A 26297-nucleotide genomic window follows, 5' to 3' on the forward strand; every position below is an offset into this window, starting at 1 on the left:
GTTGAAACTGGTTTCAGAAACCACATCCCAGGTTTCAGATTCACTACTCAGGTATGATTTGCCAAGCACGGCCAGAATCCTCAGGCCAAAGGTGGCGTGTCTTGGGTGCCCCACAGGTGTCTTTCAGTTTTACCCTTCCATCAGCACTGCCCAGCAAGTGAGCCCTCCGCAGGCAAAATTACCCCCATTCATTTTCTCCAGGCCCCTTTTCCATTTTGTGAGCGGGTTCATCTGCGGAAAGAACGCGTCAGTGATTCCTCCTGGATTTAGAAACAACATAATTTTGCTATTTTTAAAGTTGCCGTTTAAAACTCCGCGCTCACGCACTCACACTCTTCAGGGAGCTGGGGGTGGGAGGAATAGTAGGAGCTTCAGAGAGCGCAGCGAGGCGCCTCAGCTTCCGAGAGCTCAGCGCCGCGTTCCTGGGGGAGCACTCCTCCGAGAGCGCCGGGGCTCTCCCACCCGCTGCGAATCTGCGCTCCCGGGGCGTTCGACCCCTTTGGCCCGCGCTCCCCCTAGTCTCCAACGCTCAGGGCACCGCCGCTGGGTCACCGGGCCCAGGAGAGAGCGGGAGGGGCGGAAAGGCCGAGCAGGTGGCGATTAGGTCAGCTTCGAACATTCTTGGACCGCTCCAGTGGATATAAATAACAGACGGGGCCGCTCTGCAAAATCTTCCCCCAGGGGGAAGCGGGAAGAGGGGAGGGAGAAGGGATTTATTTAGCGTGGAGTGGGATCGTGGCGATATGGAAAAATGTACCAGACTGATAAAGGGGGGCGAAGGGATTTAAGAATGAATCGTGGTACAAAAATCTGGAAATAAGAAAACGGAGGGGGAGGAGCTTACGCCTTTTTGTCCCACCCCCACCCCGTGTTCGTCTCAGGCCTTAGAAGGCGCCCCAGATTAGCAGGGCAGCTGTACAGGGTAGGGCACGGTTCTGGAGTCCCGGCCCTGTCCGACTAAAGGGAAATTTTGGGCAAACCTCTGAAAAGCCTCCCAGCCTCAGTTTTTGCATCTGTATGGTGGGAATCCTAATGCTTACAAGGGGTGGTTGTGAGGCTCGCCTGAGCCAATTTCTAAACAGGCTGTGCTCAGCAAAAAATGTAAGGCAGTGCAGCCCCCGGCCCCGCTCCAAGGCTGCCCGTGCCGGCCCGGTCCCTTCTTACTCCCTCGGGTCTCCCAGCCTCTGCAACGGTCGGGGAGGGGCAAAGCCGAAATCTGGCTCCCTGCAGCACCGGCGTGCAACCCTGGGGAGCCCGCCCAGGCACTCCGCACACGGGCGGAGCAGAGAAACCTCGGCCCGCGCCCCAAGAGCCGCCGGTCGCCGCGATGCCTGCAGCCCCGCAGCCCCGCCGCCCCGCAGCCCAGCCGCTCCGCCGCGTGGGGTTGAGGCAGCGGCGGCCAGGAGAGGGCGGGGCCGGGGGCGGGGGGCTGGGCTTCCCGGGGGAGGGCCCGGCGCGCTCCGGGAGGTTGCGGCGCGGGCCCGGGAGCGGCAGGACTCGGGCCGGAGCGTGGCCGGACCCCCACCCGCCGAGGGGCCCAGGGAGGAGGCGGTGAGTGCCCTGGAGGGGACGCGCGGGGACGCGGCGGCGGGTGCAGTGGCTCGAGCCCGCCCTGTCCTGCTCCGGCTTCTGAAGTTTGCAGTGGAGCCGACTCCCGCCCAGGGAGCCCCCCGCCACCCCGCTCTGCGTGCCGACGGGAAGGGCCGTAGCCGCGCCGAGGGGCCGTCCCATCTGCCGCGCCGCGGGCTCCGCAATTCCGCAGGCCGCCTGGGGAAGGGGGCGCAGTAGCTGGAGGGCTGAGCCGTCTCCAGGGGCCCCTCGAGGGCCCCCATCCGCTCGCCTCCCGCACGCCCCGGGGCCCTAGAGGGTCCTCGCCCGCTGGCGACCCATCGCCCTCTGCTGCGAGCCCCGATTCCTGGGTCTGCTGCCCGGGGCCACCATCTGGAGCCCACGGCGAGGCCGGCCCGGGCCGGGGGTGTCCCCTCCCCTTGGCAGTGATCGGTGGCCCCACCCCCGCCGAGACCAAGTTCAACAAGTTTGGCCAAGAAGTCCTAGAGCTCGGTGGCTAGGCCTGGCCCTGCCGCTCCGCGTGGCTCCGCGGGCTCCGAGTTATGCAGCTCCGGGCGGCAAGGGGTCCTGTCGAGGGGCGCGGTCTATAAGGGTTGAGGCCAGAGGCACGTAGCCCCTGGGCGCCGAGCTCTGGAGTGGAGGCTGGGGTTCAGAGTGCGTCATCTGGGAGAAGGCACCCCGGCCGGCAGGTCGGGTTTCCAAAAGTGTCCCTTTGTTATGCCCCTCCCTGGCCCTGCCTCCTCCCCCTTTGGCTGCGCCACCCCCTCCCCCAGCCTCCTGACCTCCTGGCTGGCTCTGGCTTCTGGTTCCAGCCCCTCTAACCTCGCTGCCCCTCTCCGGACCAGCCGACTGACCCCGCCCCCCCCCCCGCTCTGTCCTGAAATCCTAGGGCTGCGGGCGCACCGGGAGGGGCCGCCAGGGGAAGAAGCCCTAGGGCGCAGCCTGTGACTCAGGTCCTAGGGATGGGCCGGGCAGAATGGCTGAGCTCCCTACCAGGGGCAAGCCCCTAGCTTCTGGAAGGGGTTAGGGCTGGTCTGGGGCCGGGTACCTTCAGGCCTCAGGTAGGGAGAGTGGGTCTTCCCTGAACTAGGGACTCCTACCTTGGCCCGTGCAAGCTGCAAGGAGAACCTGCCAAGCCCACGAAGACCTCTTGGAGCCGAACGTGCTGGCTCCCGGGGCTGGGAAGATTGCATTACCTGCTTTCTGAGCTCTTGCCTGTGGTGGGGACTGATTTGGGTCTCTGCTGAGCTCAGGAGGCACAGGGTGCCAACCCCCTCAACAGGGGCCAAGGTGCAAGCCCCCCCCCCCTCACCACCACAGAGAGGTCAGGCTGGGGCTGTGGGGCCTGGCTGCACCCGGGGCTTGGGCCTGTGTTTGCTCTGGGAGGCCGGAGGGAGCTGTGCCAGCCCAGTACACACAGCTTGCTCTGTTCTGGGGCCAGAGAGAGGGAAGGGGTGGGGGGCAGCTCTCTGGGGAGCAGGGAACTCGGAGGCTGGAACAGGCAAGGGGCCCCAGGCTCCTGAGGCTGGACTGGGGCAGGCTCCAGAGCTCTGTGATTCATGGTGGCAGCTCTCTTTCTCTCCATCGCCCTGTCAGGCCCACTCTGGACAGGCAGGACAGATTCCAGAGGGAACCAAGTGACGAGCTCGTGAGGCCCCTGGTGGGCATCTCCATTGCCTGGGTCTCCGCGGAGCCCCAGCTCTGCTTCCTGTTAGCAGAGGGGGAAGCCCACCTGCACCAAGTGTTCCCACAGCTGTTGGAGCCGGTGTGTTTACTGCGCTCCAGGTGGACATCACCTGTTTTCTCACTTAACTAATTATTGCTGATTCCAGCTCGTGGGGACACACAAACGAGAATCCCCGAAGCCTCTGTCGGTGACTGAAGACAGACACTGTCCTGTCAGCCACAACTCCATGGGTTATACGCCCTGGCTGAAGGGTCACCCAGGGCTATGGGAGCAAGGACAGAGGAACAGGGGAAGTGACTGAGGAGAAGATGCCTTAATTGGAGGTTTGAAGGAGGAGCAGAGGTGCATGAGTTTGGAGGAAGCTCTGTGACAGCGCCCTGCTTTGGGGACAAAGGGCACACACTGTCCTCCTGGGTCTGGCTATGTCCCTTGGGCTTGCTCAGAGAGGAACTGATTTCCTTCTAGGGCCTGTGAGTCAGTCGGTACTGGGGACAGGGGACAGCTGAGACCCTGCCCAGAGGCAGGCGGGGAGCAGCCACATGCCACTGTGTCCTTGAGTCTCTGGGGCTGTGGCTCTGGGCTTGGAATTGGCCTGCCCGCCTCTGCAATTCTAGGGAACTTTTTTTTTTTTTTTGAGACCCGCACTCTGTTGCCCAGGCAATGGTGCAATCTCGGCACACTGCAACCTCCACCTCCTAGGTTCAAGTGATTCTCATGCCTCAGCTTCCTAAGTAGCTGGGACTACAGGTGTCTGCCACCATGCCTGGCTAATTTTTCCATTTTTAGTAGAGATGAGGTTTCTCCATGTTGGCCAAGCTGGTCTCAAACTCTTGACCTCAGGTGATCCACCCACCTCAGTCTCCCAATGTGCTGAGATTACAGGCATGAGCCACCACACCCAGTCTGGGGAACATTCTTATAGCTGGTCATCGCTTCTCACTTCCCCACGCTGCCCTGGACGCCAGGCCTTTGGAGGGTGGGCCTGGGTTGTGTGTTCCCCATGGAGTCCTGTGGGCCCTCAATGGATGTGTGGACTGAAATGAGTATCTTCGTGTGACTGCAGGGCCCCTCGTATTTCTGGTGCGTTGCTTGGTTTGAGTTTCACACCAGCCCTGGCATGGCAGCTGAGCACACAGAGGAGTTCCATCTTAGAGGGAACTGGGGCCTCCTTAGGAGGAGACCGTTACATACACTTGTTCAGGCTTCCTGGCCAAGACAGAAGCCAGGCCTCTTGGCTCCCTTCGTGCCCTCCTCAGTACAGGGAGCTACTGGGATGTGGCCAGACACCCTCTGACTTGGCCTCTTGGGTAATGGGGTCATCTTGTCACTCAAGGGAAGGCAACAGAGGCCCTGGCCTGGGCAGGAGTCCTCTTCTCTCATCGGCAGTTGGGGGAGTGGGGCCCTCTGCCCACCGCCCACCCCCGCCTGCCATTTAATCCCTGGCTGGATCGTGTGACCCGTCTGGCATTCTCCTCCCTGGAATCTGGCGCTTCTGACAGCAGTTGCTATATCGGGGGTGCCGGGCACCGCCCTGGATGCTCTAGGCCCCCACCCTCACCCTTGCTCTGTTCTCCTTCAAGGCAGAGTCACGGTGGCAGCATTGAAAGTTGGACACCCAGGTCCCTGAAGTGATCTCTAGGCCCCAGGTATGTGGGGGGCAAGAGGGGAAGGGCAGAGCAGCGAGAGGAAGAGCTTTGAGACTCCATCCTCACCCATCCTGGCCCTTCTTGGGGTCTTCAGCGCCCTGCCTGCTAAGTCCTAGCTCTGACTGCTCCTTGGGTGGTGGGGAAGGCGGTGGGGCAAGGTCCAGGTATAGAGAGGGTCTTTTCCTATCCCCGAAAACATATGTCCAGCTTTCCTGCTTACCCCTCTGCCCTCCACAGCCCCAAATCCGCCACCATTCCGTGCTGCGGGGACACCATGGCTCCAGAAGAGGACGCTGGAGGGGAGGCCTTAGGGGGCAGTTTCTGGGAGGTGAGCAGCTGGGTCCTGGGCTCAGCTCCTTGTCTAGGGGAGGAGCCCAACTGACAGCCCCAGCCCAAAAGGAGGCTTTTCCCCGGTGACAGCGCCCTTCTCCTGTATGCCCAGGCTGGCAACTACAGGCGCACAGTGCAGCGGGTGGAGGACGGGCACCGGCTGTGCGGGGACCTGGTCAGCTGCTTCCAGGAGCGTGCACGCATCGAAAAGGCCTATGCCCAGCAGTTGGCCGACTGGGCCCGAAAGTGGAGGGGGACCGTGGAGAAGGGTGAGCCAGGCCCTCGCAGGGGGCAGAGGGCAGCTGAGTGCAGGACTGTCGGGCCAGCTTCTTTTTTTGCACGTGTTGTGGGAAGTTTGAGGCCTCCATGTCTACCCTCCCTTAGAAAGGGAAGATCCTCCTGGTCATCCTTACGGCTGTGGTGTTAAAGAGTTTACAAAGGCTGCTCATGAGTTACTTTGATAGTTCCAAGAACCCTGCAGAGATGGTTCTGTTTTACCCATTTTCTTTCCTTTCTTTTTTTTTTTTTGAGACGGGGTCTCGCTCTGCCGCCCAGGCTGGAGTGCTGTGGCCGGGTCTCAGCTCACTGCAAGCTCCGCCTCCCAGGTTCACGCCATTCTCCTGCCTCAGCCTCCCGAGTAGCTGGGACTACAGGCGCCCGCCACCTCACCTGGCTAATTTTTTTGTATTTTTTAGTAGAGACGGGGTTTCACCGTGTTCGCCAGGATGGTCTCGATCTCCTGACCTCGTGATCCGCCCGTCTCGGCCTCCCAAAGTGCTGGGATTACAGGCTTGAGCCACCGCGCCCGGCCCTTTCCTTTCTTTTTTGAGACGTTTTGCTATTGTTGCCCAGGCTGGAGTGCAGTGACACGATGCTGGCTCACTGCAACCTCCGCCTCTCAAGTGGTTCTCCTGCTTTAGCCTCCCAAGTAGCTGGGATTACAGGCACCCGCCACCATGCCTGGCTAATTTTGTATTTTTAGTAAAGACGGGGTTTTACCATGTTGGCCAGGCTGGTCTCAAACTCCTGACCTCAGGTGATCCACCCACCTCAGCCTCCCAGAGTACTGGGATTACAGGCGTGAGCCACTGCATCTGACCTTCTTTCCTTTCTTAATTATTTATTTATTTTTTGAGACAGGGTCTCACTCTGTCACCCAGGCTGGAGTGCAGTGGTACAATCATGGATCACTGCAACCTCCATCTCCCAGGCCAAGCGATCCTCCCACCTCAGCCTCCTGAATAGCTGGGACCACAATAGCTGGGACCACAGGCATGGACGACACTTGGCTAATTTTTGTATTTTTTGTAGAGATGGGGTTTTGCTATGTTGCTCAGACTGGTTTTGAACCCCTGGGTTCCAGCGATCCTCTCCTTGGCCTCCCAAAGTGCTGGAATTACAGGTGTGAGCCACTGCACCTGGCCTGTTTTATGATTTTCTAGAGGAGAAACTGGAAGTTCAGAGAGGCTAAGGGACTTGCCTAAAGGCACACAGCTAGGAAGTGCTGAAGGCTGAGCCCGGGCCCTCTGACTGGGAGCATGGATCCTTCCACCCTGCAAGTTGTCTTCCTCGAGGGCACACACAGGCTCTTCCTTTGAGGCAATGGAGTGTAGTGTTTATGCAACAGATGGGTTTGAATCTCAGCTCCTTTTTTTTTTTTTTTTTTGAGATGGGAGTCTCGCTCTGTCGCCCAGGCTGGCGTGATCTCAGCTCACTGTAACCTCCTCCTTTCGGGTTCAAGTGATTTTCCTGCCTTAGCCTCCCAAGTAGCTGGGACTATAGGCGCGTGCCACCACGCCCGGCTAATTTTTTGTAGTTTTAGTAGAGATGGGGTTTCACCATGTTAGCCAGGATGGTCTCAATCTCCTGACTTCGTGATCCACCTGCCTCGGCCTCCCAAAGTGCTGAGATTACAGGCATGAGCCACTGCACCCGGCCCTCAGCTCCTCTTGTAGCCATAATGCTTTGAGCGAGTTCACTTCTCTGGGCCTCAGTGTTTTGCCTGTTCAATGTTGGCAATGTCACTGTCCTCACGGTGGTGGCTGAGACAAGGATTCAGTGAGATGAGGCACACGGTCTGCATTCAATAAGCCCAGCTGACAGGGTTGTCATTCACCTTTGCACCCTATGCCTGTACCCCATGCTTCCATGCCTCGTACCCAATGAGAGGGGCTGGGCTTATTTTGGGTGGTACCCAGGACTGGCCCAAGCCCTGTTCCTCCCTACAGGCCCCCAGTATGGCACACTGGAGAAGGCTTGGCATGCCTTTTTCACGGCGGCCGAGCGGCTGAGCGCCCTGCACCTGGAGGTTCGGGAGAAGCTGCAAGGTCAGGACAGTGAGCGGGTGCGCGCCTGGCAGCGGGGGGCTTTCCACCGGCCTGTGCTGGGTGGCTTCCGCGAGAGCCGGGCAGCTGAGGACGGCTTCCGCAAGGCCCAGAAGCCCTGGCTGAAGAGGCTGAAGGAGGTGAGGCTGGGTGGGAGAGGTATCCGAGGCAGGCTCCTTCCTGGTCTGCAAGGGATCGAGGGGGCCAGGGTGTGGCATCCAGGGTCCAGCGTGGTCCCCATGCATGCCAGGTTGAGGCTTCCAAGAAAAGCTACCATGCAGCCCGGAAGGACGAGAAGACAGCCCAGACAAGGGAGAGCCATGCGAAGGCAGACAGCGCCGTCTCCCAGGAGCAGCTGCGCAAACTGCAGGAACGGGTGGAACGCTGTGCCAAGGAGGCCGAGAAGGTGCGGGCCACAGGTACCAGCCCTGGCTCCCGCCCAGGGCATGGCTTCCTGAATGCATCTTGCTCCTTGAATACCTTGTCCAGTCCCCAGCACTCTCATTACCCTAATCCTCACCTGCCACCCTCTCTCTAGATGATCATTTAAAGGAGGAACCTGACAAAAGGTGATACTTGACCCAGGGAAAGAAATGGAGTTTCAGGCACTGGGATGACTTCAGCAGTTGAGAACTTCCAGCTCTTTCCTTGCACAGTATCCCTCTGCCTGGTGTCCTTTCCTGCAGCTCTGTATATGCAAATCCTTACCATCCTGAGATGCTGCAGTTTCCACCTCCTCCAGGAAGCCTTTTCTGATTTCTCCCATCCTTTCCTGTAGGTTGACCTCATTTCAGTCTTCACCACACTCTTATCTGCTGCGCCTGATGTCACCTCCCTTGTTAGGCTGCTGGGGTTTTTTTTTTTTAATTTTTTTGAGACAGAGTCTCGCTGTGTCACCCAGGCTGGAGTGCAGTGGCGCAATCTCGGCTCACTGCAAGTTCCACCTCCCAGGTTCATGCCATTCTCCCGCCTCAGCCTCCGAGTAGCTGGGACTACAGGTGCCCACCACCACACCCGGCTAATTTTTTTGTATTTTTAGTAGAGACGGGGTTTCACCATGTTAGCCAGGATGGTCTCGATCTCCTGACCTCGTGATCCGCCCACCTCGGCCTCCCAAAGTGCTGGGATTACAGGCTTGAGCCACCGCGCCCGGCCCAGGCTGCTGGGGTTCTTGAGGGCAGGAATTGGGTCTTAGGACTGATAGCCCCTAGTGGCTAGCCCCGGGTCTAGCAGCCCATGGCAGTGTCTGGTAAACACTGGTGGAGTCCTGGGTGGAAGACGGTCTGGTCCTCACCAGAATCCTCCTCTCCCACCCAGACAAAAGCTCAGTATGAGCAGACACTGGCAGAGCTGCATCGCTACACTCCACGCTACATGGAAGACATGGAGCAGGCCTTTGAGACCTGCCAGGCCGCGGAGCGCCAGCGGCTTCTTTTCTTCAAGGACATGCTGCTCACCTTACACCAGCACCTGGACCTTTCCAGCAGTGAGAAGTATGCACTGCCTAGTGGGTGTGGAGATCTGGGGTAGTACTGGGTCCCCTCCAGCTCCCCTAGGCCCTGGCTGGGACTGAGGGATGCAGGGTCTAGACTTCCTAGACTGAGGGTGTGCCTTGGGCCATAGGTTCCATGAACTCCACCGCGACTTGCACCAGGGCATTGAGGCAGCCAGTGACGAAGAGGATCTGCGCTGGTGGCGCAGCACCCACGGGCCAGGCATGGCCATGAACTGGCCACAGTTTGAGGCATGTGTTCCAGGCGGGGTGGGGCTGGGAGGTGGGATGGGCTCCCACTCAGCTCGGCCAGGGCTAGGGGTGAAGTAAGCGAAGGTGGTCCGGATGGCCCCACCTGACTGTAAGCACTGTCCCCACAGGAGTGGTCCTTGGACACACAGAGGACAATCAGTCGGAAAGAGAAGGGTGGCCGCAGCCCTGATGAGGTTACCCTGACCAGCATCGTGCCCACAAGAGATGGCACCGCACCCCCACCCCAGTCCCCGGGGTCCCCAGGGTGAGAGCCAGGAGCGTGGCTGTGGCAAAGAAACAGCCCTGCCGCCCACCCTCCATTCCTTTCTCCTTGGTTTCATTCCCTTCACACCTGAAATGGTTTGAAAATTGGTGCCGGGACCTGAGGGCCTACTTAGTAGTTGTAATGATATCAGTTCTCATAGTGGTTTAGATTTGCCAGGCATTTCCCACGTTCCCTCTCATTTATGCCTTAAATCAGCTGCGTGTGGCGGGAATTGCCTCTGCTCAAAGTCCCGCATGGCGAGATAGAGCTAGAATCTTTCAGCACCTCACCTGCCTCTCCCAGGTGCCCTTGGGGATAGGGAGGCCTTTGCCCTGATCCTGGGTGAGATGTCCAGCCTCGTGTTCCTTGCACACTGAGCTGCTCCCTTTGCCTGCCCTCTCCAGCACGGGGCAGGATGAGGAGTGGTCAGATGAAGAGAGTCCCCGGAAGGCTGCCACCGGGGTTCGGGTGCGGGCACTCTATGACTATGCCGGCCAGGAAGCTGATGAGCTGAGCTTCCGAGCAGGTACCCTGGGACCCCTTTCCTAGCTTCGGTCGGTCTCTGCTTTACCCGCCTGAGCAGGGATGTCCGAAAGGGAAGCCAAATACCCACTTCTTAAGGGCCAGTCCTCTGGCCCTTCAGCTGTTCCAGGTCCAGACAGCTGGTGCCTGGTGGCTGCATTCGGGGTCTGGGGTGGGGCAGCTTGCTGACCTTGACCTGCCTCTGTCTGAGCCATGTCTTTGCTAGCTGGGCTCTGGGACCACACCATCCCCCTCAGTCCTTGACCCAGCTGCAGGAACGGGCTGGGCCAGGGCCACTGGCAGTGACCAATCCCCTTTCCCTCAGGGGAGGAGCTGCTGAAGATGAGTGAGGAGGATGAGCAGGGCTGGTGCCAAGGCCAGTTGCAGAGTGGCCGCATTGGCCTGTACCCTGCCAACTACGTGGAGTGCGTGGGCGCCTGAGTGTCCTGACAGCCCTTCTGCGACGCTTACCCACCCTGGGTGAGATCCCAGCTTCTGGAGAGCCGGACCCTCAGGGCCCTGAACCGTCGCTCCCCTGCTGCTCCTCTGTCCCTTGAGGGAGGAAGTCCTGGGACCCAGGGAGGGGAGGGGCCTTTGTCTAGGAAGGAACTGGTAGGGAGGGATGAGTCTAGGCTGAGGGCAAGATGGGAGGTCAGAAGTGAGAGGGTTCAGGGGTGCCTAGGCCTCCCCAGGAGCTGTGAACTCAGTTCCTGACCTCTGCTTTGGGGTTCCTGAGGTGGGCTTGGGGTGAGTGTAGTTCCGGCCTAGCAGCACCCTCTTTTGTGGCTTGTTCTAGCGTGTATTAAAACTTGACACACACACACACAAAACAGAAACAAAAAAACCACTGTCGGGCTCATGTGCATTTTTTTGATAGGACACCCGTGCCAGGCCTCCAGAGGGCATCTAGAGAGAGGCCTAGCGTCTGTTATGGAGCCGGGGTTGGAAAAGGGTTTGCCTGCTTGGTGCCTGCTCTGGAGTTTTGAGATCCTAGTCTGGGGTGGAGGGGACTCGCTGTCAGGCTTGCTGTGAGCCGAGAACGGCTGGAGGCTGGGCGAGAGGCCGGTCACTACGTCTGCCCGTTCAGGCCAGAGGGAAGAGGAGCGCTTGGGCAGCCTAATCCTTACTCATCGATCTGTAATTGGCTGGAGTGGGGGTTCCCGCCCCCAAGCTCCCGCAGCCTGTGCGGCGTAGGGGCGACTCCACCTGGGGATTGACGCGTCTGGGGCTGTGCGCGCGAGGAGGTTTGGGCCGGTTCTCGCGCCGTCGCTCCGTCCCGGCTGCGGATTGGCCCGGCGCGGCGTTGATTCTTGCGGCCGTGGCTAACGTCACCGCCCCCGTCCTGCCGGCTGCCCATTGGTCCAGATCGGGCCCCAATCACCCCACCCCTCGGCTGGCTCGGGCACCGCTGAGGCCGACCTGGTGAGCCCGCCCTCCCCGCCGTGGATTGGCCCGCGGCGGGACCCGTCGGTCGCGGTTGTGTCTGGGAAGGAGAGAAAATGGCGGCGGAGCCCAACAAGACCGAAATCCAGACTCTTTTTAAGAGGCTTCGCGCAGTTCCAACCAACAAGGTGCGTGAGCACGGGGAGCGCGGAGTCTCTCGTCCCTCTGGGGCCTGAGGGAGGGAGAAGGGCGGAGGTGGGTTGTTTTTCTGGGATGTCTGCGCCTGGCCTTTATTCGGGGCCCCTGACCATTCGCTCATCGCTTCCTCCACCCAGGCCTGTTTCGACTGCGGCGCCAAGAATCCGAGTTGGGCCAGCATCACGTATGGTGTTTTCTTGTGCATTGACTGTTCCGGGGTGCACCGCTCCCTGGGCGTCCATCTGAGCTTCATCAGGTTGGGTTTCTGCGCGGTTGCCGTGTTTCCACTGGGCCGGCCAGGACTGTGTGGGCAACAAGGGAGAGTGGCTGCCTCGACTTGGACCGCTCTGAATTAAGTGGAAAGCCTCCGGGCCGAGAGGGTCTGGTAGCCTCCTGCCGGAGGGAACCACCTGTGTGGGCTCCTTGGCACATAGGCGGTCCGTCTCCGCCTCTGGGCCGAAACTCGCTGTTTTTTGACGGTCAGACTTGAGACTCTGAGCGTTAGTTGGGAGGAAAGGGAGGCATTGACCTTGTTGCTGATATGTTGTTGGCCTAATATGTCTCCAGTGAAACTGTGACCATCCATTAGGGGAAAACCAAATCCAGGGGTGCGTGCCTGAGAACGTGACCTCCTTTCGGATCTGGGGACATAATTAGTACTCTTTGGAGTAGATGAATGAAGAGTAAAGTTTTAATGGACAGGGTAGTGTGGAGGAAATGGGGTGATGGCTAATTAATGTTTCCTGGGTGCCTACAGCAGCCTGAGACCAAGTGACAGGTATCGGGCTGCCAGGGAAACCCTTCTGCTGGTATCTGCTGGTGGGTGAGACGCAGCCCTTGTACACAGGTCCACAGAGTTGGATTCCAACTGGAACTGGTTCCAGCTGAGATGTATGCAGGTCGGCGGGAATGCCAATGCGGTAAAGCTCCTTCTACCTCCCCCACCTTCCATTCTTCTGCGTGGATACTAACTTTGCACGACTCCCTAAGAGGCCCTCTCGGTTTCCCTGTTCAGCGGGTTCTCTGTTCTATAACACCACCATAAGCCATTTTCTAAAAACTTCGAAACTGGTCACAGCTTCTCCTAAATGGGTTTCAAATTCCGATTAAACTGGGCAGGTGTTCTTGGGGAAAAGCCTCAGGAGTTGGAGCCTTCACAGTCATTGAGTCTTGTGGGCCTGCCCTGGATGAAAGATGGGAAGGCTGGGAATGGCATGTTGTCCTCAGGCAGGGTTCAGTGAAGCCTGTGCTTCAGTCATATCAGAGGATGGCAGGCTGCAAGGTGTTTTTTTGCAGGAATTTCGAGGAACTGTATCTCTGAAAAACCAGTGTCAGTAGCATGTATCATCCTGTATAGATAATAACTCAGCTGTCATAAGGGGATGCTTCCTACAGCCAACACATTTCCTTCTTGAGAATCACCTGTAGCTCGCGCTGCTCTCTTCTTTGCTTTCCAGACGGCTTTTTTCCGCCAACATGGATGCACAGCCAATGATGCCAACACCAAATACAATAGCCGAGCTGCCCAGATGTACCGGGAGAAGATCCGGCAGCTGGGGAGTGCGGCCCTGGCTAGGCACGGCACTGATGTAAGTGCCTGTTCTTGGGGCTGGGGTGGGAGGATTAGGAGTATTCAGAGCCCTGTGTTTCAGGGGTGCCTTCTCCTTTCTAGCTTTGGATAGACAACATAAGTAGTGCCGTTCCTAATCACTCCCCGGAGAAGAAGGACTCTGATTTCTTCACAGAACACACTCAAGTGAGTGCCCACAAGGAACGTTTTTCCCAATTGTTCTTGACAAGCAGTTTACCAAGGCCAAGGCCTTCTGTGATCATGGCTATAGATTCCATTTGCTTTGATGTGATGTCTCGGACACCACATCTGAAGTCCACTGAGTTGGAATGTACAGAGTCTGCTGTTCCTGCTGGGTAGGCCTGGGTGTTTCCTCCTCCATAAATGGGGGTGCAGTGTAGCCCTCCTTAGAAATAGACTCCTATAAACTGGGCTGGTGGGGAAGAGGAGCAGCTTCTTGAAGGTTCAAGAGGTGTTTACGGCCCCAAACAAGTTTTCCTGGCTTCTTCCCTTATAAGAAAGGCACTGTGCTTGGGGACAGTGGAAGGATTCCCTCCTCCCCACCCCACCCCTTTGAGGATGGTTTCCTCTTTACTGACCCTGGGTGCTGAAGTTAGACTCTTGGCCTCGATTCCTGTTCTCTACTCAGCATTTCTGTGATGGTGGCCAAGTGACTCGACCTGTCAAAACCTTCGTTTCTAAAGTGGCGCTAGAGCTCCTTCATAGGGGTTGCAGTGATAATTAAATGTATTTGTGTGTGAGGAACCTTTAGATCTGTTCCTGCCTAGGTCGTGAGGTAACTGTCTTTCACTTAGGAGAATGGACTCTTGCTTTAAGTAAATAGTGAAAGGGTTGGGGTGGGGGCTGCTTGTTTTCCTGCTTTCTTCCACAGTGAGTAGCAACTGTGATCGTGTTTGCTCCCCTCCGCTCCCTTTCCTCATGGGCTTGAAGTACGATCTCTTGCCCAGAAGGTGCTTGTAGGTCTTGGTGCTCCTTGCAAGCAGGAGCGGCTCACCGAGCCTTCTGTTATCTGGCCTCCTTTTCAGCCTCCTGCCTGGGATGCGCCAGCCACTGAGCCTTCAGGGACCCAGCAGCCAGCCCCGTCTGCAGAGAGCAGTGGCCTGGCACGTGAGTTCAGCCCAGATTCCAACCAGGTGCCCTGGTCCTAGGAGAGGACTCAGGGTTTGGAAGGGGATATCCGGCCATGACAATAGGAGCAGGGGTCCTCTTGTATCTTTGCATGGGCTGGGATTCATTTTAATCCTTAGAGGAAGTGGTAGATATTCCTTTTATCTTTTGGTGGCAAGCTGAGGAAAGCCACTGACTCACGTCCCATCACTTCTTTCAAGGGGAGGTTGCAGGAAGCTAGGAGCTTCATCTCTAACTCTTACCATTGCATCCACAGAGCCGGAGCATGGCCCCAACACAGACCTGCTTGGCACCTCACCCAAAGCCTCACTGGGTCAGTATGCTAGCGGGTGGGCGTGGGGTGGCTGGGAGAGGGTGGACCTCAAATGTTCTTTTCAGAGTGCCTGCTGCCTGGCCAGCAGTGCCTGCTGCTCTGTCCTGTGGACAGAGGCCACAGGAGACTGACCATGTCTGACCTCTCTGGAGTGGGGACTGTGATTGAAATGGTGGCTGCAACACTGATTTTAGAGCCGAGCCCTTTGAATTGATGAATCTGGGTGGGCTGGTGTGTAAGGCCTGGGGTCTGCCTCTGAGTGTGGGGCTGGGTCTAGCCAAAGTGTTGGGGAGGCCAGCATGAGACTGGACACCTGTTCCTGGGCTCTGAGGCAGGACTGGCTTGTCTGGTGCATTTCCTGGGGTGGAGGGACAGCTCGGAGCTGCTGATAGCTGGAGATGACATTGTTCTTTCTCAGCCAGTCTACCAGCCTGTCCTTTAACTCTTTTCTACATTTTCCTTAGTGTCCTTCAGACTTGGTTCAGGGTGAACAGTCCATTTGCTGACCTCGGTTTGTTCTGTTGACTCTTGGGGGTTGGGACTGGAACCCAGTAGAGTGACTGTCAAACTGATCCATGAGAAGGCTGGCATAGCTTGGTCTGAAGCAGCGCTTCCTAGAGACCGCTGGGCTTGAGAGCTCTGTGGAGGCTCTGGGGTGGGCCTCTTGTTAGCCACAAGTCTGTTTCTCCTCCAGAGTCCATGTATCTGTCAGCTAAAGGGGCCCTTCCTGCCAGAGGTAACTGACAGCTGCTTGGGGAGCCCAGGCCCTGCCCGCAGCTTCCTGCTTTAGGAGCTGAGCGTGGTGCTCACCATCTGCTCCCTGCCTCGCAGTCTTTGTTTTGGTTCAGGGACTTTGAGTGTCTCTGGTGCTTCAAGTCTAGGTTCCTGTCTCACTCTGCTGGGCGCCAGTAAGTACCCCAGCCACTTCTGTCTTTGGCTTGGACACCGCTGGTTGGAGCTGGTGCTGGCAGCTTTGCCTTCCCCTGCCTGAAGCTGTTCTTAGGAGCTATTGCCATGAAGCTGCATGGCGTGCTACTGCCGCTGAGCTGCCTTTGTCTTAGCTCATGCCTACCCCCTTTCTCATGCAGAACTGAAAAGCTCCATCATTGGCAAGAAGAAGCCAGCAGCAGCTAAGAAAGGGGTAGGTGGGGAGAGGTGGTGTGTTAGAAAGGTTAGGAGCTGGGTGCAGGCTACCTGGGTTCACCTCTTGACCTTACCACTTACCAGCTGTATGGCTTTGGCAAAGGTATTGTGCTTTCCGACCTCGCCTGTGAAGGGATCGAAGCCTGTCTTCCGGGGCTCCTGGGAGGGTGGGTGAGATGGAGCGCGTCTAGTGCTTGGCGGGGTGCTTGGCGCATACTCGGCCCTGTCAGCATTAACTGGCATCCTCAGGTCTGGGCTGTGCCGGGGCTGTGCGAGCTGCCCATGCCCAGTTCCAGCGGAGCACTGTTCTCTTGGCCATGCTGGTTGGGCTCCTATTTTTTACCCTAAATTTTAAGAAGGGCCTTTTCCTTGTGGGTGTGACTACAGTGCCTGAGCCTGGGAGGGGTCTGAGGAGAGTGTGATTGGGAAGGCCCCTGACATGATTCTCTTCCCAGCTGGGTGCCAAGAAAGGCCTCGGGGCCCAGAAGGTGAGCAGCCAGAGCTTCAGTGAGATTGAGCGGCAGGCCCAGGTAGCAGAGAAGCTCCGTGAGCAGCAGGCAGCCGATGCCAAGAAGCAGGCGGAGGAGTCCATGTGAGTGTTTGCTGCTGGGTCCTCAGGCTTGTGTGGGGCTTGGTGGGTGGGCAGGCTGGACAGGTCCGGATGGGTGGTGGCCACTGACACCTTTGTTCCCTCTAAGGGTCGCCTCCATGCGTCTGGCCTACCAGGAGCTCCAGATTGATCGTAAGAAAGAGGAGAAGAAGCTACAGAATCTGGAAGGGAAGAAGCGAGAGCAGGCAGAGAGGTTGGGCATGGGCTTGGTATCCCGAAGGTGAGGCTCAGCTCCCGCTGTGGCAGGGAGATGCCGTTGTTTCCTGGGAACCATTGCGGGGCCTTCCCAGCAGTTTGGGATTCTAGGCTTATTGTGTCTCCAAGTCTGAATAGATCGCTTGGCTTATTGTCCCTAATACAGTGCTTGGCATAGTAGGTGTATGTTCAGTGAGTTGAATGAGTGAATAGGTGTATGAATGAAACACAGGATCAGGTGTTATTTCAGTATCTTCAAGAGACCAGGGTGGTTTTTCTTGATGGCACTTTGAGTCATGGGACAGTTTATTTTTCCAGACCTCCCTGAGAATTGAGGTGCATTTAGTATTATCCTTAATTCCTTAATCCCTGTCTAGAGTTGCCATTTGTGTTCCCTGCAATACCCTAAAGTATCCACCCACATTTCAGATGCCCTCAGTTTGGGCAGAAAATCCTGTTTCGGAACCACTGGGTTTGCTATGGTTTTCTTTCTTTCTTTTTCTTTTGAGACAAATTCTTGCTCTCTTGCCCAGGCTGGAGTGTAATGGTGTGATCTCGGCTCACTGCAACCTCTGCCTCCTGGGCTTGGGCGATCCTTCCACTTCAGCCTCCTGAATAGCTGGGTCCACAGCCGGGAACCACCATGCCCAGCTAATTTTTGTATTTTTTGTAGAGACGGGGTTTTGCCATGTTGCCCAGGCTGGTCTCGAATTCCTGGGTTTAAGTGATCTACCTGCCTTGGCTTCCCAAAGTGCTGGGATTACAGGTGTGAGCCACTATGTCTGGCTGCTGTGGTTTTTTATTTTTTATTTATTTTTTATTTTTATTTTATTTTTTATTTTTGAGACAGAGTCTGGCTCTGTCGCCCAGGCTGGAGTGCAGTGGCTGGATCTCAGCTCATTGCAAGCTCCGCCTCCCGGGTTTACGCCATTCTCCTGCCTCAGCCTCCCGAGTAGCTGGGACTACAGGCGCCCGCTACCTCGCCCGGCTAGTTTTTTTGTATTTTTTAGTAGAGACGGGGTTTCACCGTGTTAGCCAGGATGGTCTCAATCTCCTGACCTCGTGATCCGCCCGTCTCGGCCTCCCAAAGTGCTGGGATTACAGGCTTGAGCCACCGCGCCCGGCCTTTGTGGTTTTTTATTTTTATTTTTTGAGACAAAGTCTTAACCTTTCACCCGGACTGGAGTGCAGTGGCACGATCTTGACTCACTGCAATCTCTACCTCCTGGGTTCAAGTGATTCTCCTGTCTCAGCCTTCCAAGCAGCTGGGATTACAGGTGTGCACCACCGTTCCTGGCTTTTTTTTTTTTTTTTTTAAGATGGAGTGTCGCTCTGTCACCCAGGCTGGAGTTCAGTGGTGTGATCTCAGCCCACTGCAGCCTCTACCTCCCAGGTTCAAGCGATTCTCCTGCCTCCGCCTCCTGAGAAGCTGTGATTACCCAGCTTATTTTTATATTTTAGTAGAGACGGGATTTCACCATGTTGGCCAGGCTGGTCTAAAACTACTAGCTTCAAATGATCTGCCCGCCTCGGCCTCCCACAGTATTGGGATTATAGGTGTGAGCCACGGCACCCAGTTCTTGGATTACAGATGTGAGCCACATCCGGCCAGAGGATAAAATTTTAACTTGAAAGGGCATTGAGACTCCTTCCTTTCCCTGTTTCAGTCACATAGGGATGACTGGATTAACAGATGACTGGGTTAAGGGATGACTGAGGGGTTATAGGATGACTGACTGGGTTAAGGGATGACCAAGGGGTTAAGGGATGACTGACTGGGTTAAGGGATGACTGGGTTAAAAGATGACCAAGGGGTTAAGGATGACTGACTGGGTTAAGGGATATGAACAATTTTTCAGCAGTGTAACAATTGTTTACTTAAACCCAACTCATCCTATTTATTTATTTGAGACAGAGTTTCAATCTTGTTGCCCAGGCTGGAGTGTAATGGTGTGATCTTGGCTCACCACAGCCTCCACCCGCTGGGTTCTAGCGATTCTCTTACCTCAGCCTCCCAAGTAGCTGGGATTACAGGCATGTGCCACCACACCCGGCTAATTTTGTATTTTTAGTAGATTTAGTAGGTTTCTCCATGTTGGTCAGGCTTGTCTCGAACTCCCGACCTCAGGTGATCTGGCTGCCTTGGCCTCCCAAAGTGCTGGGATTACAGGTGTGAGCCACCACGCCTGGCCCAACTCAGCCCTATTGCAAAATAATCACTCCTTGGGGTTCTTCTAGCTAAAAGCTATGGATATTTTTAAATGAATTGATTTAAATCAAATTAATCCTTAAAATGTCCCTGTGGAGCCTGACAGAGGAATGAGAGGCATCAAGAATTGTACTGTATTGCCTGCCAACCCTACACCCCCTTTTTTTTATGAGAACCAGACAGCAATTCTAGGTCTTAGTGCATAAGGCCAGTCTTTGTGCTTTGAGGTGCTTTTTTTTTTTTTTTTTTTTTGAGACGGAGTCTCGCTCTGTCGCCCAGTCTGGAGTGCAGTGGCGCAATCTCAGCTCACTGCAAGCTCCGCCTCCCGGGTTTACGCCATTCTCCTGCCTCAGCCTCCCGAGTAGCTGGGACTACAGGCGCCCGCCATCTCGCCCGGCTAGTTTTTTGTATTTTTTAGTAGAGACGGGGTTTCACCGTGTTAGCCAGGATGGTCTCGATCTCCTGACCTCGTGATCCACCCGTCTCGGCCTCCCAAAGTGCTGGGATTACAGGCTTGAGCCACCACGCCCGGCCTGCTTTTTTTTTTTTTGAGACATAGTCTTGCTCTGTCACCCAGGCTGGAGTGCAGTGGTGCCATCTGGGCTCACTGCAAGCTCCGCCTCCCAGGTTCATGCCATTCTCCTCCCAAGTAGGTGGGACTACAGGCGCCCACCACCATGCCCGGCCAATTTTTTTGTATTTTTAGTAGAGACAGGTTTCACTTTGTTAGCGAGGATGGTCTCGATCTCCTGACCTTGTGATCTGCCCGCCTCAGCCTCCCAAAGTGTTGGGATTACAGGCGTGAGCCACCCGCTTGGCTTTTTTTTTTTTTAATAAAGAGTAGGATGATGAAGAACTCATCCTTTGATGCAATCATGCTCCTTTCCCTGGTTCTGGGGCATTCTTTCATCCATTCCTTTGCCGTGTGAACCCCATCAGTGAAGGATGGGGTTCATAGTGCACAAGGCAGGGAGTTGTCCAGGACAGAGACCACTGGCATCTGGTGCACATTATTAAAATTACAACAGGAGGCCGGGTGCGGTCAACACTTTGGGAGGCTGAGGTGGGCGGATCACAAGATCAGGAGATCGAGACCATCCTGGCTAACACGGTGAAACCCTATCTCTACTAAAAATACCCAAAAAATTAGCTGGGCATGGTGGCAGGCGCCTGTAGTCCCAGCTACTTGGGAGGCTGAGGCAGGAGAATGGCGTGAACCCGGGACGCGGAGCTTGCAGTAAGCTGAGATCGTGCCACTGCACTTCAGCCTGGGCGACAAAGTGAGACTCCGTCTCAAAATAAATAAGTAAATAAATAAAAGATTACAACAGGAGCCGGGCGCGGTGGCTCACGCCTCTAATCCTAGCACTTTGGGAGGCCAAGGTGGGTGGATTGTCTGCACTCAGGAGTTTGAGACCAGCCTGGGCAATGTGGTGAAACCCTGTCTCTACTGAAAAAACACAAAAAATTAGCTGGGCGTGGTGACGTGCACCATAGTCCCAGGTACTCGGGAGGCTGAGGCATGAGAATCGCTTGAACCCAGGAGGCGGTGGTTGCAGTGAGCCGAGATTGCACCACTGGACTCCAGCTTGGGTGACAGAGTGGGAATCTGTCTCAAATAAATAAATGAATAAAATAAAATTATAACAGGCAGACGGTCCCTGGCCAGGGAACTCTTACGTTGAATAAACAAAGCTGATGTGTAAAGAATTCTGAGGTTTGCTTCACAGGTCACCACACACAGCCTTCTTTTGGGGTCTGGCCTAGCCCTGTGCTTGGGTAAGGACAGAAGGTTCTGGGTGATGCTCCATGAAGGAGAACCCAGCCGCTGGTTATTGTCTTTTGTGCAGTGATGCTAATGTCTGTCCACTGGTCTCATGGCCTGGCTCTGCTTTGCTGTGCAGCTCTGTCTCCCACTCCGTGCTGTCTGAGATGCAGGTGATCGAGCAGGAAACCCCAGTGAGCGCAAAATCTTCTCGCTCGCAGCTGGACTTGTTTGACGATGTTGGTACTTTCGCCTCTGGACCCCCAAAGTAAGGCTGTTTTCTAGCTGTAAACCTGACTGCTGTGTTCCTCATCAGGCTTCTCTGAGCCACTCTACTGTCTCCATAGGTACAAGGACAACCCCTTTTCCTTAGGGGAAAGCTTTGGTTCCCGCTGGGATACAGATGCTGCCTGGGGTATGGACAGGGTAGAGGAGAAGGAGCCAGAAGTGACCATCTCAAGCATCCGGCCTATTTCAGAAAGGTAGAGTGGGCTGTTCTGTCTTTTTTCTTTTTCTTTTTCTTTTCTTTTTTTTTTTTTTTTTTTTACAAGTTGAAGGTAGAGAAGTCTAAGGCAGCACTGTCTAGAAGAACTTTCTGTGATGATGGAAATGTTCTGTGTGTTGTTTAATACGGTAGCCACTACTGTGTGGCTGTGAGCGCTTAAAATGTGGTTGGTGCAACTGAGCAACTGAATTTGTAATGTAGTTTAATTTTTGATAAATGTAAATAGCCACCAGTGGCTGGCACTGCCTCATTAGACAGTGCAGCAGTCAGGCTTCGGTTTGAGTTGTGCTTTGTCATCACAGAGGGCCTGGCAGCTTCTTTTGCTTGGGGTCCATTTCTCTGGCAGGAGGGACCTGATTTTATGCTTCAGTCCTGACCTCCTTTCAAGGGTTTTATGTCTCCAGCCCCCTTATTTTAAAAACCCTACTCCATCTTCATCTGGGATGTGTTTAGTTGACATAATACCTGTGAGTTATCCCCTTATAAAACGGGAGCGCAACTACTTTACAGGGTCTCCGGAAGTACCTGGCCCAGTGTCCACACACTCATCGCAAGATGAGAGCAACCATCTCCCTTTCCAACACCAGGATGCTTTTGAGAGTAAAGGGGGCAGTTTGCTATTCATGGTTACAACAAGAGTAGGTATAAAGCCAGGCAGACTGACACATATGCTCATTGTAGTACTAGGCAAGTTGTCACTAGGATTAGGGTAGCAGCAGTTGTGGCCTCCTGAATGCTGACAAAGCTGTGTGCTTTTGGGCAGGAGCCTAGGCCACTGCCGACCGTATGTCCACCCTGCCTAGTGCAGGTTACTAAGCTCTCTGGGCCTTGGCCTCAGTGTGGAGAAGGGTGACTCCTTACCAGGGGAGAGGGGCCCAGAGTCACAGAGCCACAGACAGAATGGGACCTGGTAACCCATCACCAAAAGGCCATTGGTGCTCTGTTTGGTCTCTGTACTCTGCCTCCCCTGATGGTAACGGTAACAGTCTGAGCTATTTCACATCTTCCCCTTAGAGCCACAAACCGGAGGGAAGTGGAGAGCCGGAGCTCAGGCCTCGAGTCTAGTGAGGCACGTCAGAAATTCGCAGGAGCCAAAGCCATCTCATCTGACATGTTCTTTGGGCGGGAGATGGATGCGGAGGTAAGTGGGGCTGTCTGCCCCGAGGTCTGAGGCAGCAGGCAGAAGCATGAGCTTTCTCCCTGCCACTGCTTTGGGCTTTAGCACCAGGAGGGCCTGGCCTGTGTGAGTCCTTGGGTCTTCGGCCCCAAGATCCCCAGGCCTGGCCTTTTCCTCACCACAGTATGAGGCCAGGTCTCGGCTGCAGCAGCTCTCAGGCAGCAATGCCATCAGCTCTTCAGACCTCTTTGGGGACATGGATGGAGCTCATGGAGCAGGTAGGGCCCTGGTGGGGTGGCAGGCACCAAGCGAGGCCTGGGAGCAGGGCGGGAGGGCCCTGCTGTGACTGGGAAGGGCTTCCTGCTGGGCTATGGGTCACCCTGCCCTTGCTTTTACAGGAAGTGTATCTCTGGGGAACGTGCTGCCTACAGCGGACATTGCCCAGTTTAAGCAGGGCGTCAAGTCTGTGGCCGGGAAAATGGCTGTGCTGGCCAATGGTGTGATGAATTCCTTGCAGGTGAGGCTGAAGTGGGGCCTAATGAGGAGTGCTGGGAGGTTTGCCCTTTGCCACCACACAGAGACACTGCTACTGCCTAGCCCCTCTGAGCCTTAAAGAGCATTTTTGGCCAGGTGCGGTTGCTCACACCTGTAATCCTAGCACTGGGAGGCTGAGATGGGATCACTTGAGGTCAGGAGTTTGAGAGCAGCCTGACCAACATGGCACAACCCTGTCTCTACTAAAAATACAAAATTAGCTGGGCATGGTGGCGTACACCTGTAATGCCAGCTACTCGGGAGGCTGAGGCAGGAGAATCGCTTGAACCGGGAGGTTGTAGTGAGCCGAGATCATGCCACTGCACTCCAGCCTGGGTGACGAGTGAAACTGTGTCTCAAAAAAAAAAAAAAAACCCACAAAAAAGCAAGAGTCTAGAGAGAGGCGTTTTCTTTTCTTGGAGGGCAGCTTCCTTCCTTTCAGCTCCATACCAGGGCCGGGCCTCTCCGAGATGCCACTGTGTCTGCCATGATCTTCCCCGGCCTTGTCACCTGTACCGGTCTTTCTCTTCTTTTCCCAGCTTCTGCGAGGCCAGGCAGGGCTTCCCCGTTGTTGGGTGCCCGAGTGGCCCCTGCCCCAGCTCTCACCATGGACAGCCTCCCTGGGCTGTCCAGCCCCTGCCTCCCAAGTCTTGCTATGGGGTGCTGGGGCAGACAGTGTGTTTGCTGGGAAGTTGCTGCAGCTTAGAGCCTCTGACTTTGTTTTTTTTCTCCTCCCTCACCCCCAGGATCGCTATGGTTCCTACTGATCCAAGCTCTGTGACTCAGGCTTACAGTGGTGACTGCAACAAGAACTCCACAGTTCCCAGGCTGGGGATGCTTTGCCTTGTGGAAGCTGGGGAGGATTTGTTACTTTGTATGTGTGGTGTGTGTGTGGAGTGGTCTTGGAGGCGCTCACTCATGTGAGGGGAATGGTCAGTACCAGCCTTTTTCCTCTGCCTGTGGACTGAGCCCTTTTTCCCTCTCACACCACCCTCCGTGTGTTAGACTCTTGTCCTTCTGTCCTGCCCCCACAGCTGCTGCTCACTTGTCCTGCCACACTGGGAGAGGGGGTTCCCCCAGGATGGCTTATTCTGGGTCCAGCCTTTCCTCAAGTAGGGAAAGTGGAAGGTAGAAGGCTTTTTTTTTGCTGGCTCTAGGATTCTTCTAGTTCGAGGGCTTGGGTCTCCATCCTCTGGAACCATGGGGAGGCCTGGAAGGAGTTCACTGTAGACCCGTCCCCTGGGGAAAGAGGCTGTGGACTTGCTGCTGCTGCTGCCAGTGGCCTCTTCTGGGTGCCAGGAGAGGGCAAAGGAGGGAAAGGCCCTTTTAGGCATTACCAAGGACAGGAAACTACCTGGTACCTAAAGGTTTCATTTGGGATCAGACTGGAGACCCACGGGTTCTCCCGTCTCACCACCCCTTTCTACAGTAAGCACTTGGAAGATTGTCTCAGGGTCCCTCTGTACCATCTGCTGTGGACCGCAGGACCCTCTGCAACATTCTCTGTCCCTTCATCCCCTGGTTGGTGACCATGGAGGGTCTTCTCTGCTGTGATTTGACTCTGGAGGCTGTGAGCTTGATGCTGGCCAGGGAAGCAGAGGATGTGAGGGGCAGAGGCAGGCTCCTGGGGCTGAGCTCCTTCCTCTGCATCATTCTGGGCTTGGGAGCCTGGATAGCACCCGCCAGTGAGAGCTGTGGGCCTCACCCTCTGGCAGCTGAGCCAAGCACTGTGTCATTCTTGGTGCCATCTTCCCCTGCCGCACCGGCAGTCTCAGCCCAGCCCCTAGCTTTGGGTTGTAGGTTGGGCTCCCAAGCAACACAGACCACTGTTCCCCTTGCCCCTCCCCCAGAGGGACATGACTTTCTTTCTGGACTGTTTGTATTGAAACAAAGTGGTGTCAAAATAAAGCCCCCGCAGGGCCTTGCTCCCTGTTGGTCTGAGTGAAGCAGTGTCCTCTGGATCCTGCCTCCCTGCCCAGTGCCGGACCCTGGCCTCTCTCTCGGGGCTCCCACCGGTCATGGTAGGGCGTTGGTACCGAAGCTGAGGACACTCTCTCCAGGGCCTCCTGCTTCTCTCTTCTCTGAAAGCCAAAGGCCCCTGGCTCCTTGGCTCTGTGCTGCCATGAGGTCCGGTGCAGCTTCGACCTCACCACCCTGTGGCACGCAGAGGAAAGAGCTGGCATTAGTTGACCCTTTAACTTGCTGGCTGAGGGCGAGCGAGCAACTTCAGCAGTCCTGCCCCTTGTCACAGCAGTAGGCTTGACTGCGGATGGGTTTCAGTGGAGCTTAAGAAATATTTAAGGCCAGGCACGGTGGCTCATGCCTGTCATCCCAGCACTTTGGGAGGCTGAGGCGGGTGGATCATTTGAGGCCAGGAGTTTGAAACCAGCCTGGCCAAAATGGTGAGACCCCATTTCTACTAAAAATACAAAAATTAGCTGAGGGTGGTGGTGCATGCCTGTAATTCTGGCTACTCAGGAGGTTGAAGCACAAGAGTCACTTGAACCCAGGAGGCAGAGGTTGCAGTGAGACTAGGTCGCATCACTGCACTCCAGCCTGGGAGACAGAGTGAGACTCTTGTCTCAAAAAAAAATATATATATACACATATATATACAATCACACACATACTCTTAGATGTTAATGGGACCCTTTAAATTCGGGAAGAAAAGATGTGTTTGTAAACCCTTGGCTTGGCCACCCCTTTCTCTTGGGGGCTTCTGAAACATCTCTGTGCCACCTTAGGAGTCCTCACGGTAGTTACAGAGCACTGGTCCGGGAAATGGATGATTAGAAAGGATGGGCCGAGGGAGCCAGGGGGCCCTAAGCCATGGATTTGCAGAGTGTAGGTTTGGGACTCATTCAGCTTTGGGATCATCTCAAATTTCCGGACTCCATCCCAAGCTGGTAGAGTTAGACTCTCTGGAGCTTGGTAATTTGCATTGTCAGTAGGCTTCCCTGTGATTCTGAGGACACCAAGATTTGAGAACCATGTCTGTTATGGGCTGTGGATCATTGTGGGCCTAGAGAGCTCATCACGTGGTCTGAGCTTTTTTTTTTTTTTTTTTAAAGACGGTCTCATTCTGTCACTGGAGTGCAGTGGCACGATCATGGCTCACTGCAGCCTCAACCTCCTGAGCTCAAATGATCCACCTCGGTCTCCCAAGTAGCTGGGACTGCAGGTGCAAGCTACCATGCCTGGCTAAGTTTATTTTGTAGAGATAGGGTCCCACTATGTTTCCCAGGGTGGTCTTGAACTCCTGGGCTCAAGCAGTGGGCCAACTTTGGCCTCCCAAAGTGCTGGGATTACAGGCAATGAGCCACCGCATCGTGGAGCTGCTTCTGGGCTGGAATGTCCAGTCTTGGCGGGTTTGGGAGGCAGTTCCTGTAATTATATGTTGTGGGTAGCGATGCGCCCAAGGAAATGTGTGTGCCTAGTAGTGGTGACATCCGCCTTCAGGGGAGGCAGCCCTGTTATGCTTGGGCCTCTAGGTGGGTTTTGCTTTCTGGGGGACCCTGC

At 55.7% G+C, this 26297-nt stretch overlaps 3 protein-coding genes across 7 annotated transcripts in view; 2 read left to right on the forward strand and 1 right to left on the reverse strand.

Moving 5' to 3' along the window:
* The first annotated feature begins 1405 nt into the window (after nucleotides 1-1405).
* On the forward strand, nucleotides 1406-10934 carry PACSIN3 (protein kinase C and casein kinase substrate in neurons 3). 2 transcript variants are annotated; one of them, XM_033206302.1, is made up of 11 exons: nucleotides 1406-1551; nucleotides 4837-4902; nucleotides 5140-5230; nucleotides 5345-5501; nucleotides 7461-7696; nucleotides 7807-7962; nucleotides 8874-9049; nucleotides 9180-9300; nucleotides 9429-9565; nucleotides 9970-10091; nucleotides 10413-10934. In XM_033206302.1, the coding sequence occupies exons 3-11, from the start codon at nucleotides 5177-5179 to the stop codon at nucleotides 10526-10528; spliced, it is 1275 nt and encodes a 424-aa protein (XP_033062193.1). In that variant the 5' UTR covers nucleotides 1406-1551; nucleotides 4837-4902; nucleotides 5140-5176; the 3' UTR covers nucleotides 10529-10934. The 2 variants fall into 2 exon arrangements, with proteins under 2 accessions (XP_033062193.1, XP_033062194.1); XM_033206303.1 differs by having other exon boundaries at nucleotides 1434-1551; nucleotides 4841-4902.
* Nucleotides 10935-11399: 465 nt separating this feature from the next.
* ARFGAP2 (ADP ribosylation factor GTPase activating protein 2) lies at nucleotides 11400-24724 on the forward strand. 4 transcript variants are annotated; one of them, XM_033206298.1, is made up of 17 exons: nucleotides 11400-11658; nucleotides 11806-11924; nucleotides 12516-12588; nucleotides 13126-13257; nucleotides 13341-13424; nucleotides 14285-14366; nucleotides 14644-14700; nucleotides 15395-15436; nucleotides 15789-15841; nucleotides 16299-16435; nucleotides 16542-16673; nucleotides 20708-20890; nucleotides 20970-21104; nucleotides 22142-22268; nucleotides 22429-22522; nucleotides 22643-22761; nucleotides 23525-24724. In XM_033206298.1, exons 1-17 carry the CDS (start codon nucleotides 11587-11589, stop codon nucleotides 23543-23545), a joined length of 1662 nt encoding a protein of 553 aa, XP_033062189.1. In that variant the 5' UTR covers nucleotides 11400-11586; the 3' UTR covers nucleotides 23546-24724. The 4 variants fall into 4 exon arrangements, with proteins under 4 accessions (XP_033062189.1, XP_033062191.1, XP_033062192.1 ...); XM_033206300.1 differs by having other exon boundaries at nucleotides 20762-20890; nucleotides 23525-24712; XM_033206301.1 differs by lacking the exon at nucleotides 15395-15436 and having other exon boundaries at nucleotides 20762-20890.
* CUNH11orf49 (chromosome unknown C11orf49 homolog) overlaps nucleotides 24552-26297 on the reverse strand; it is a 226603-nt gene continuing 224857 nt past the window's right edge. Inside the window, exon 9 of the mRNA XM_033206304.1 lies at nucleotides 24552-24932. Within this exon, the coding sequence (XP_033062195.1) occupies nucleotides 24677-24932 (256 nt within the window). The 3' untranslated portion in view covers nucleotides 24552-24676. The remainder of the gene's footprint in view (nucleotides 24933-26297) is intronic.

This window comes from Trachypithecus francoisi, unplaced genomic scaffold, assembly GCF_009764315.1.
Source record: "Trachypithecus francoisi isolate TF-2019V2 unplaced genomic scaffold, Tfra_2.0 Lachesis_group8, whole genome shotgun sequence".
Taxonomy (NCBI): domain Eukaryota; kingdom Metazoa; phylum Chordata; class Mammalia; order Primates; family Cercopithecidae; genus Trachypithecus; species Trachypithecus francoisi.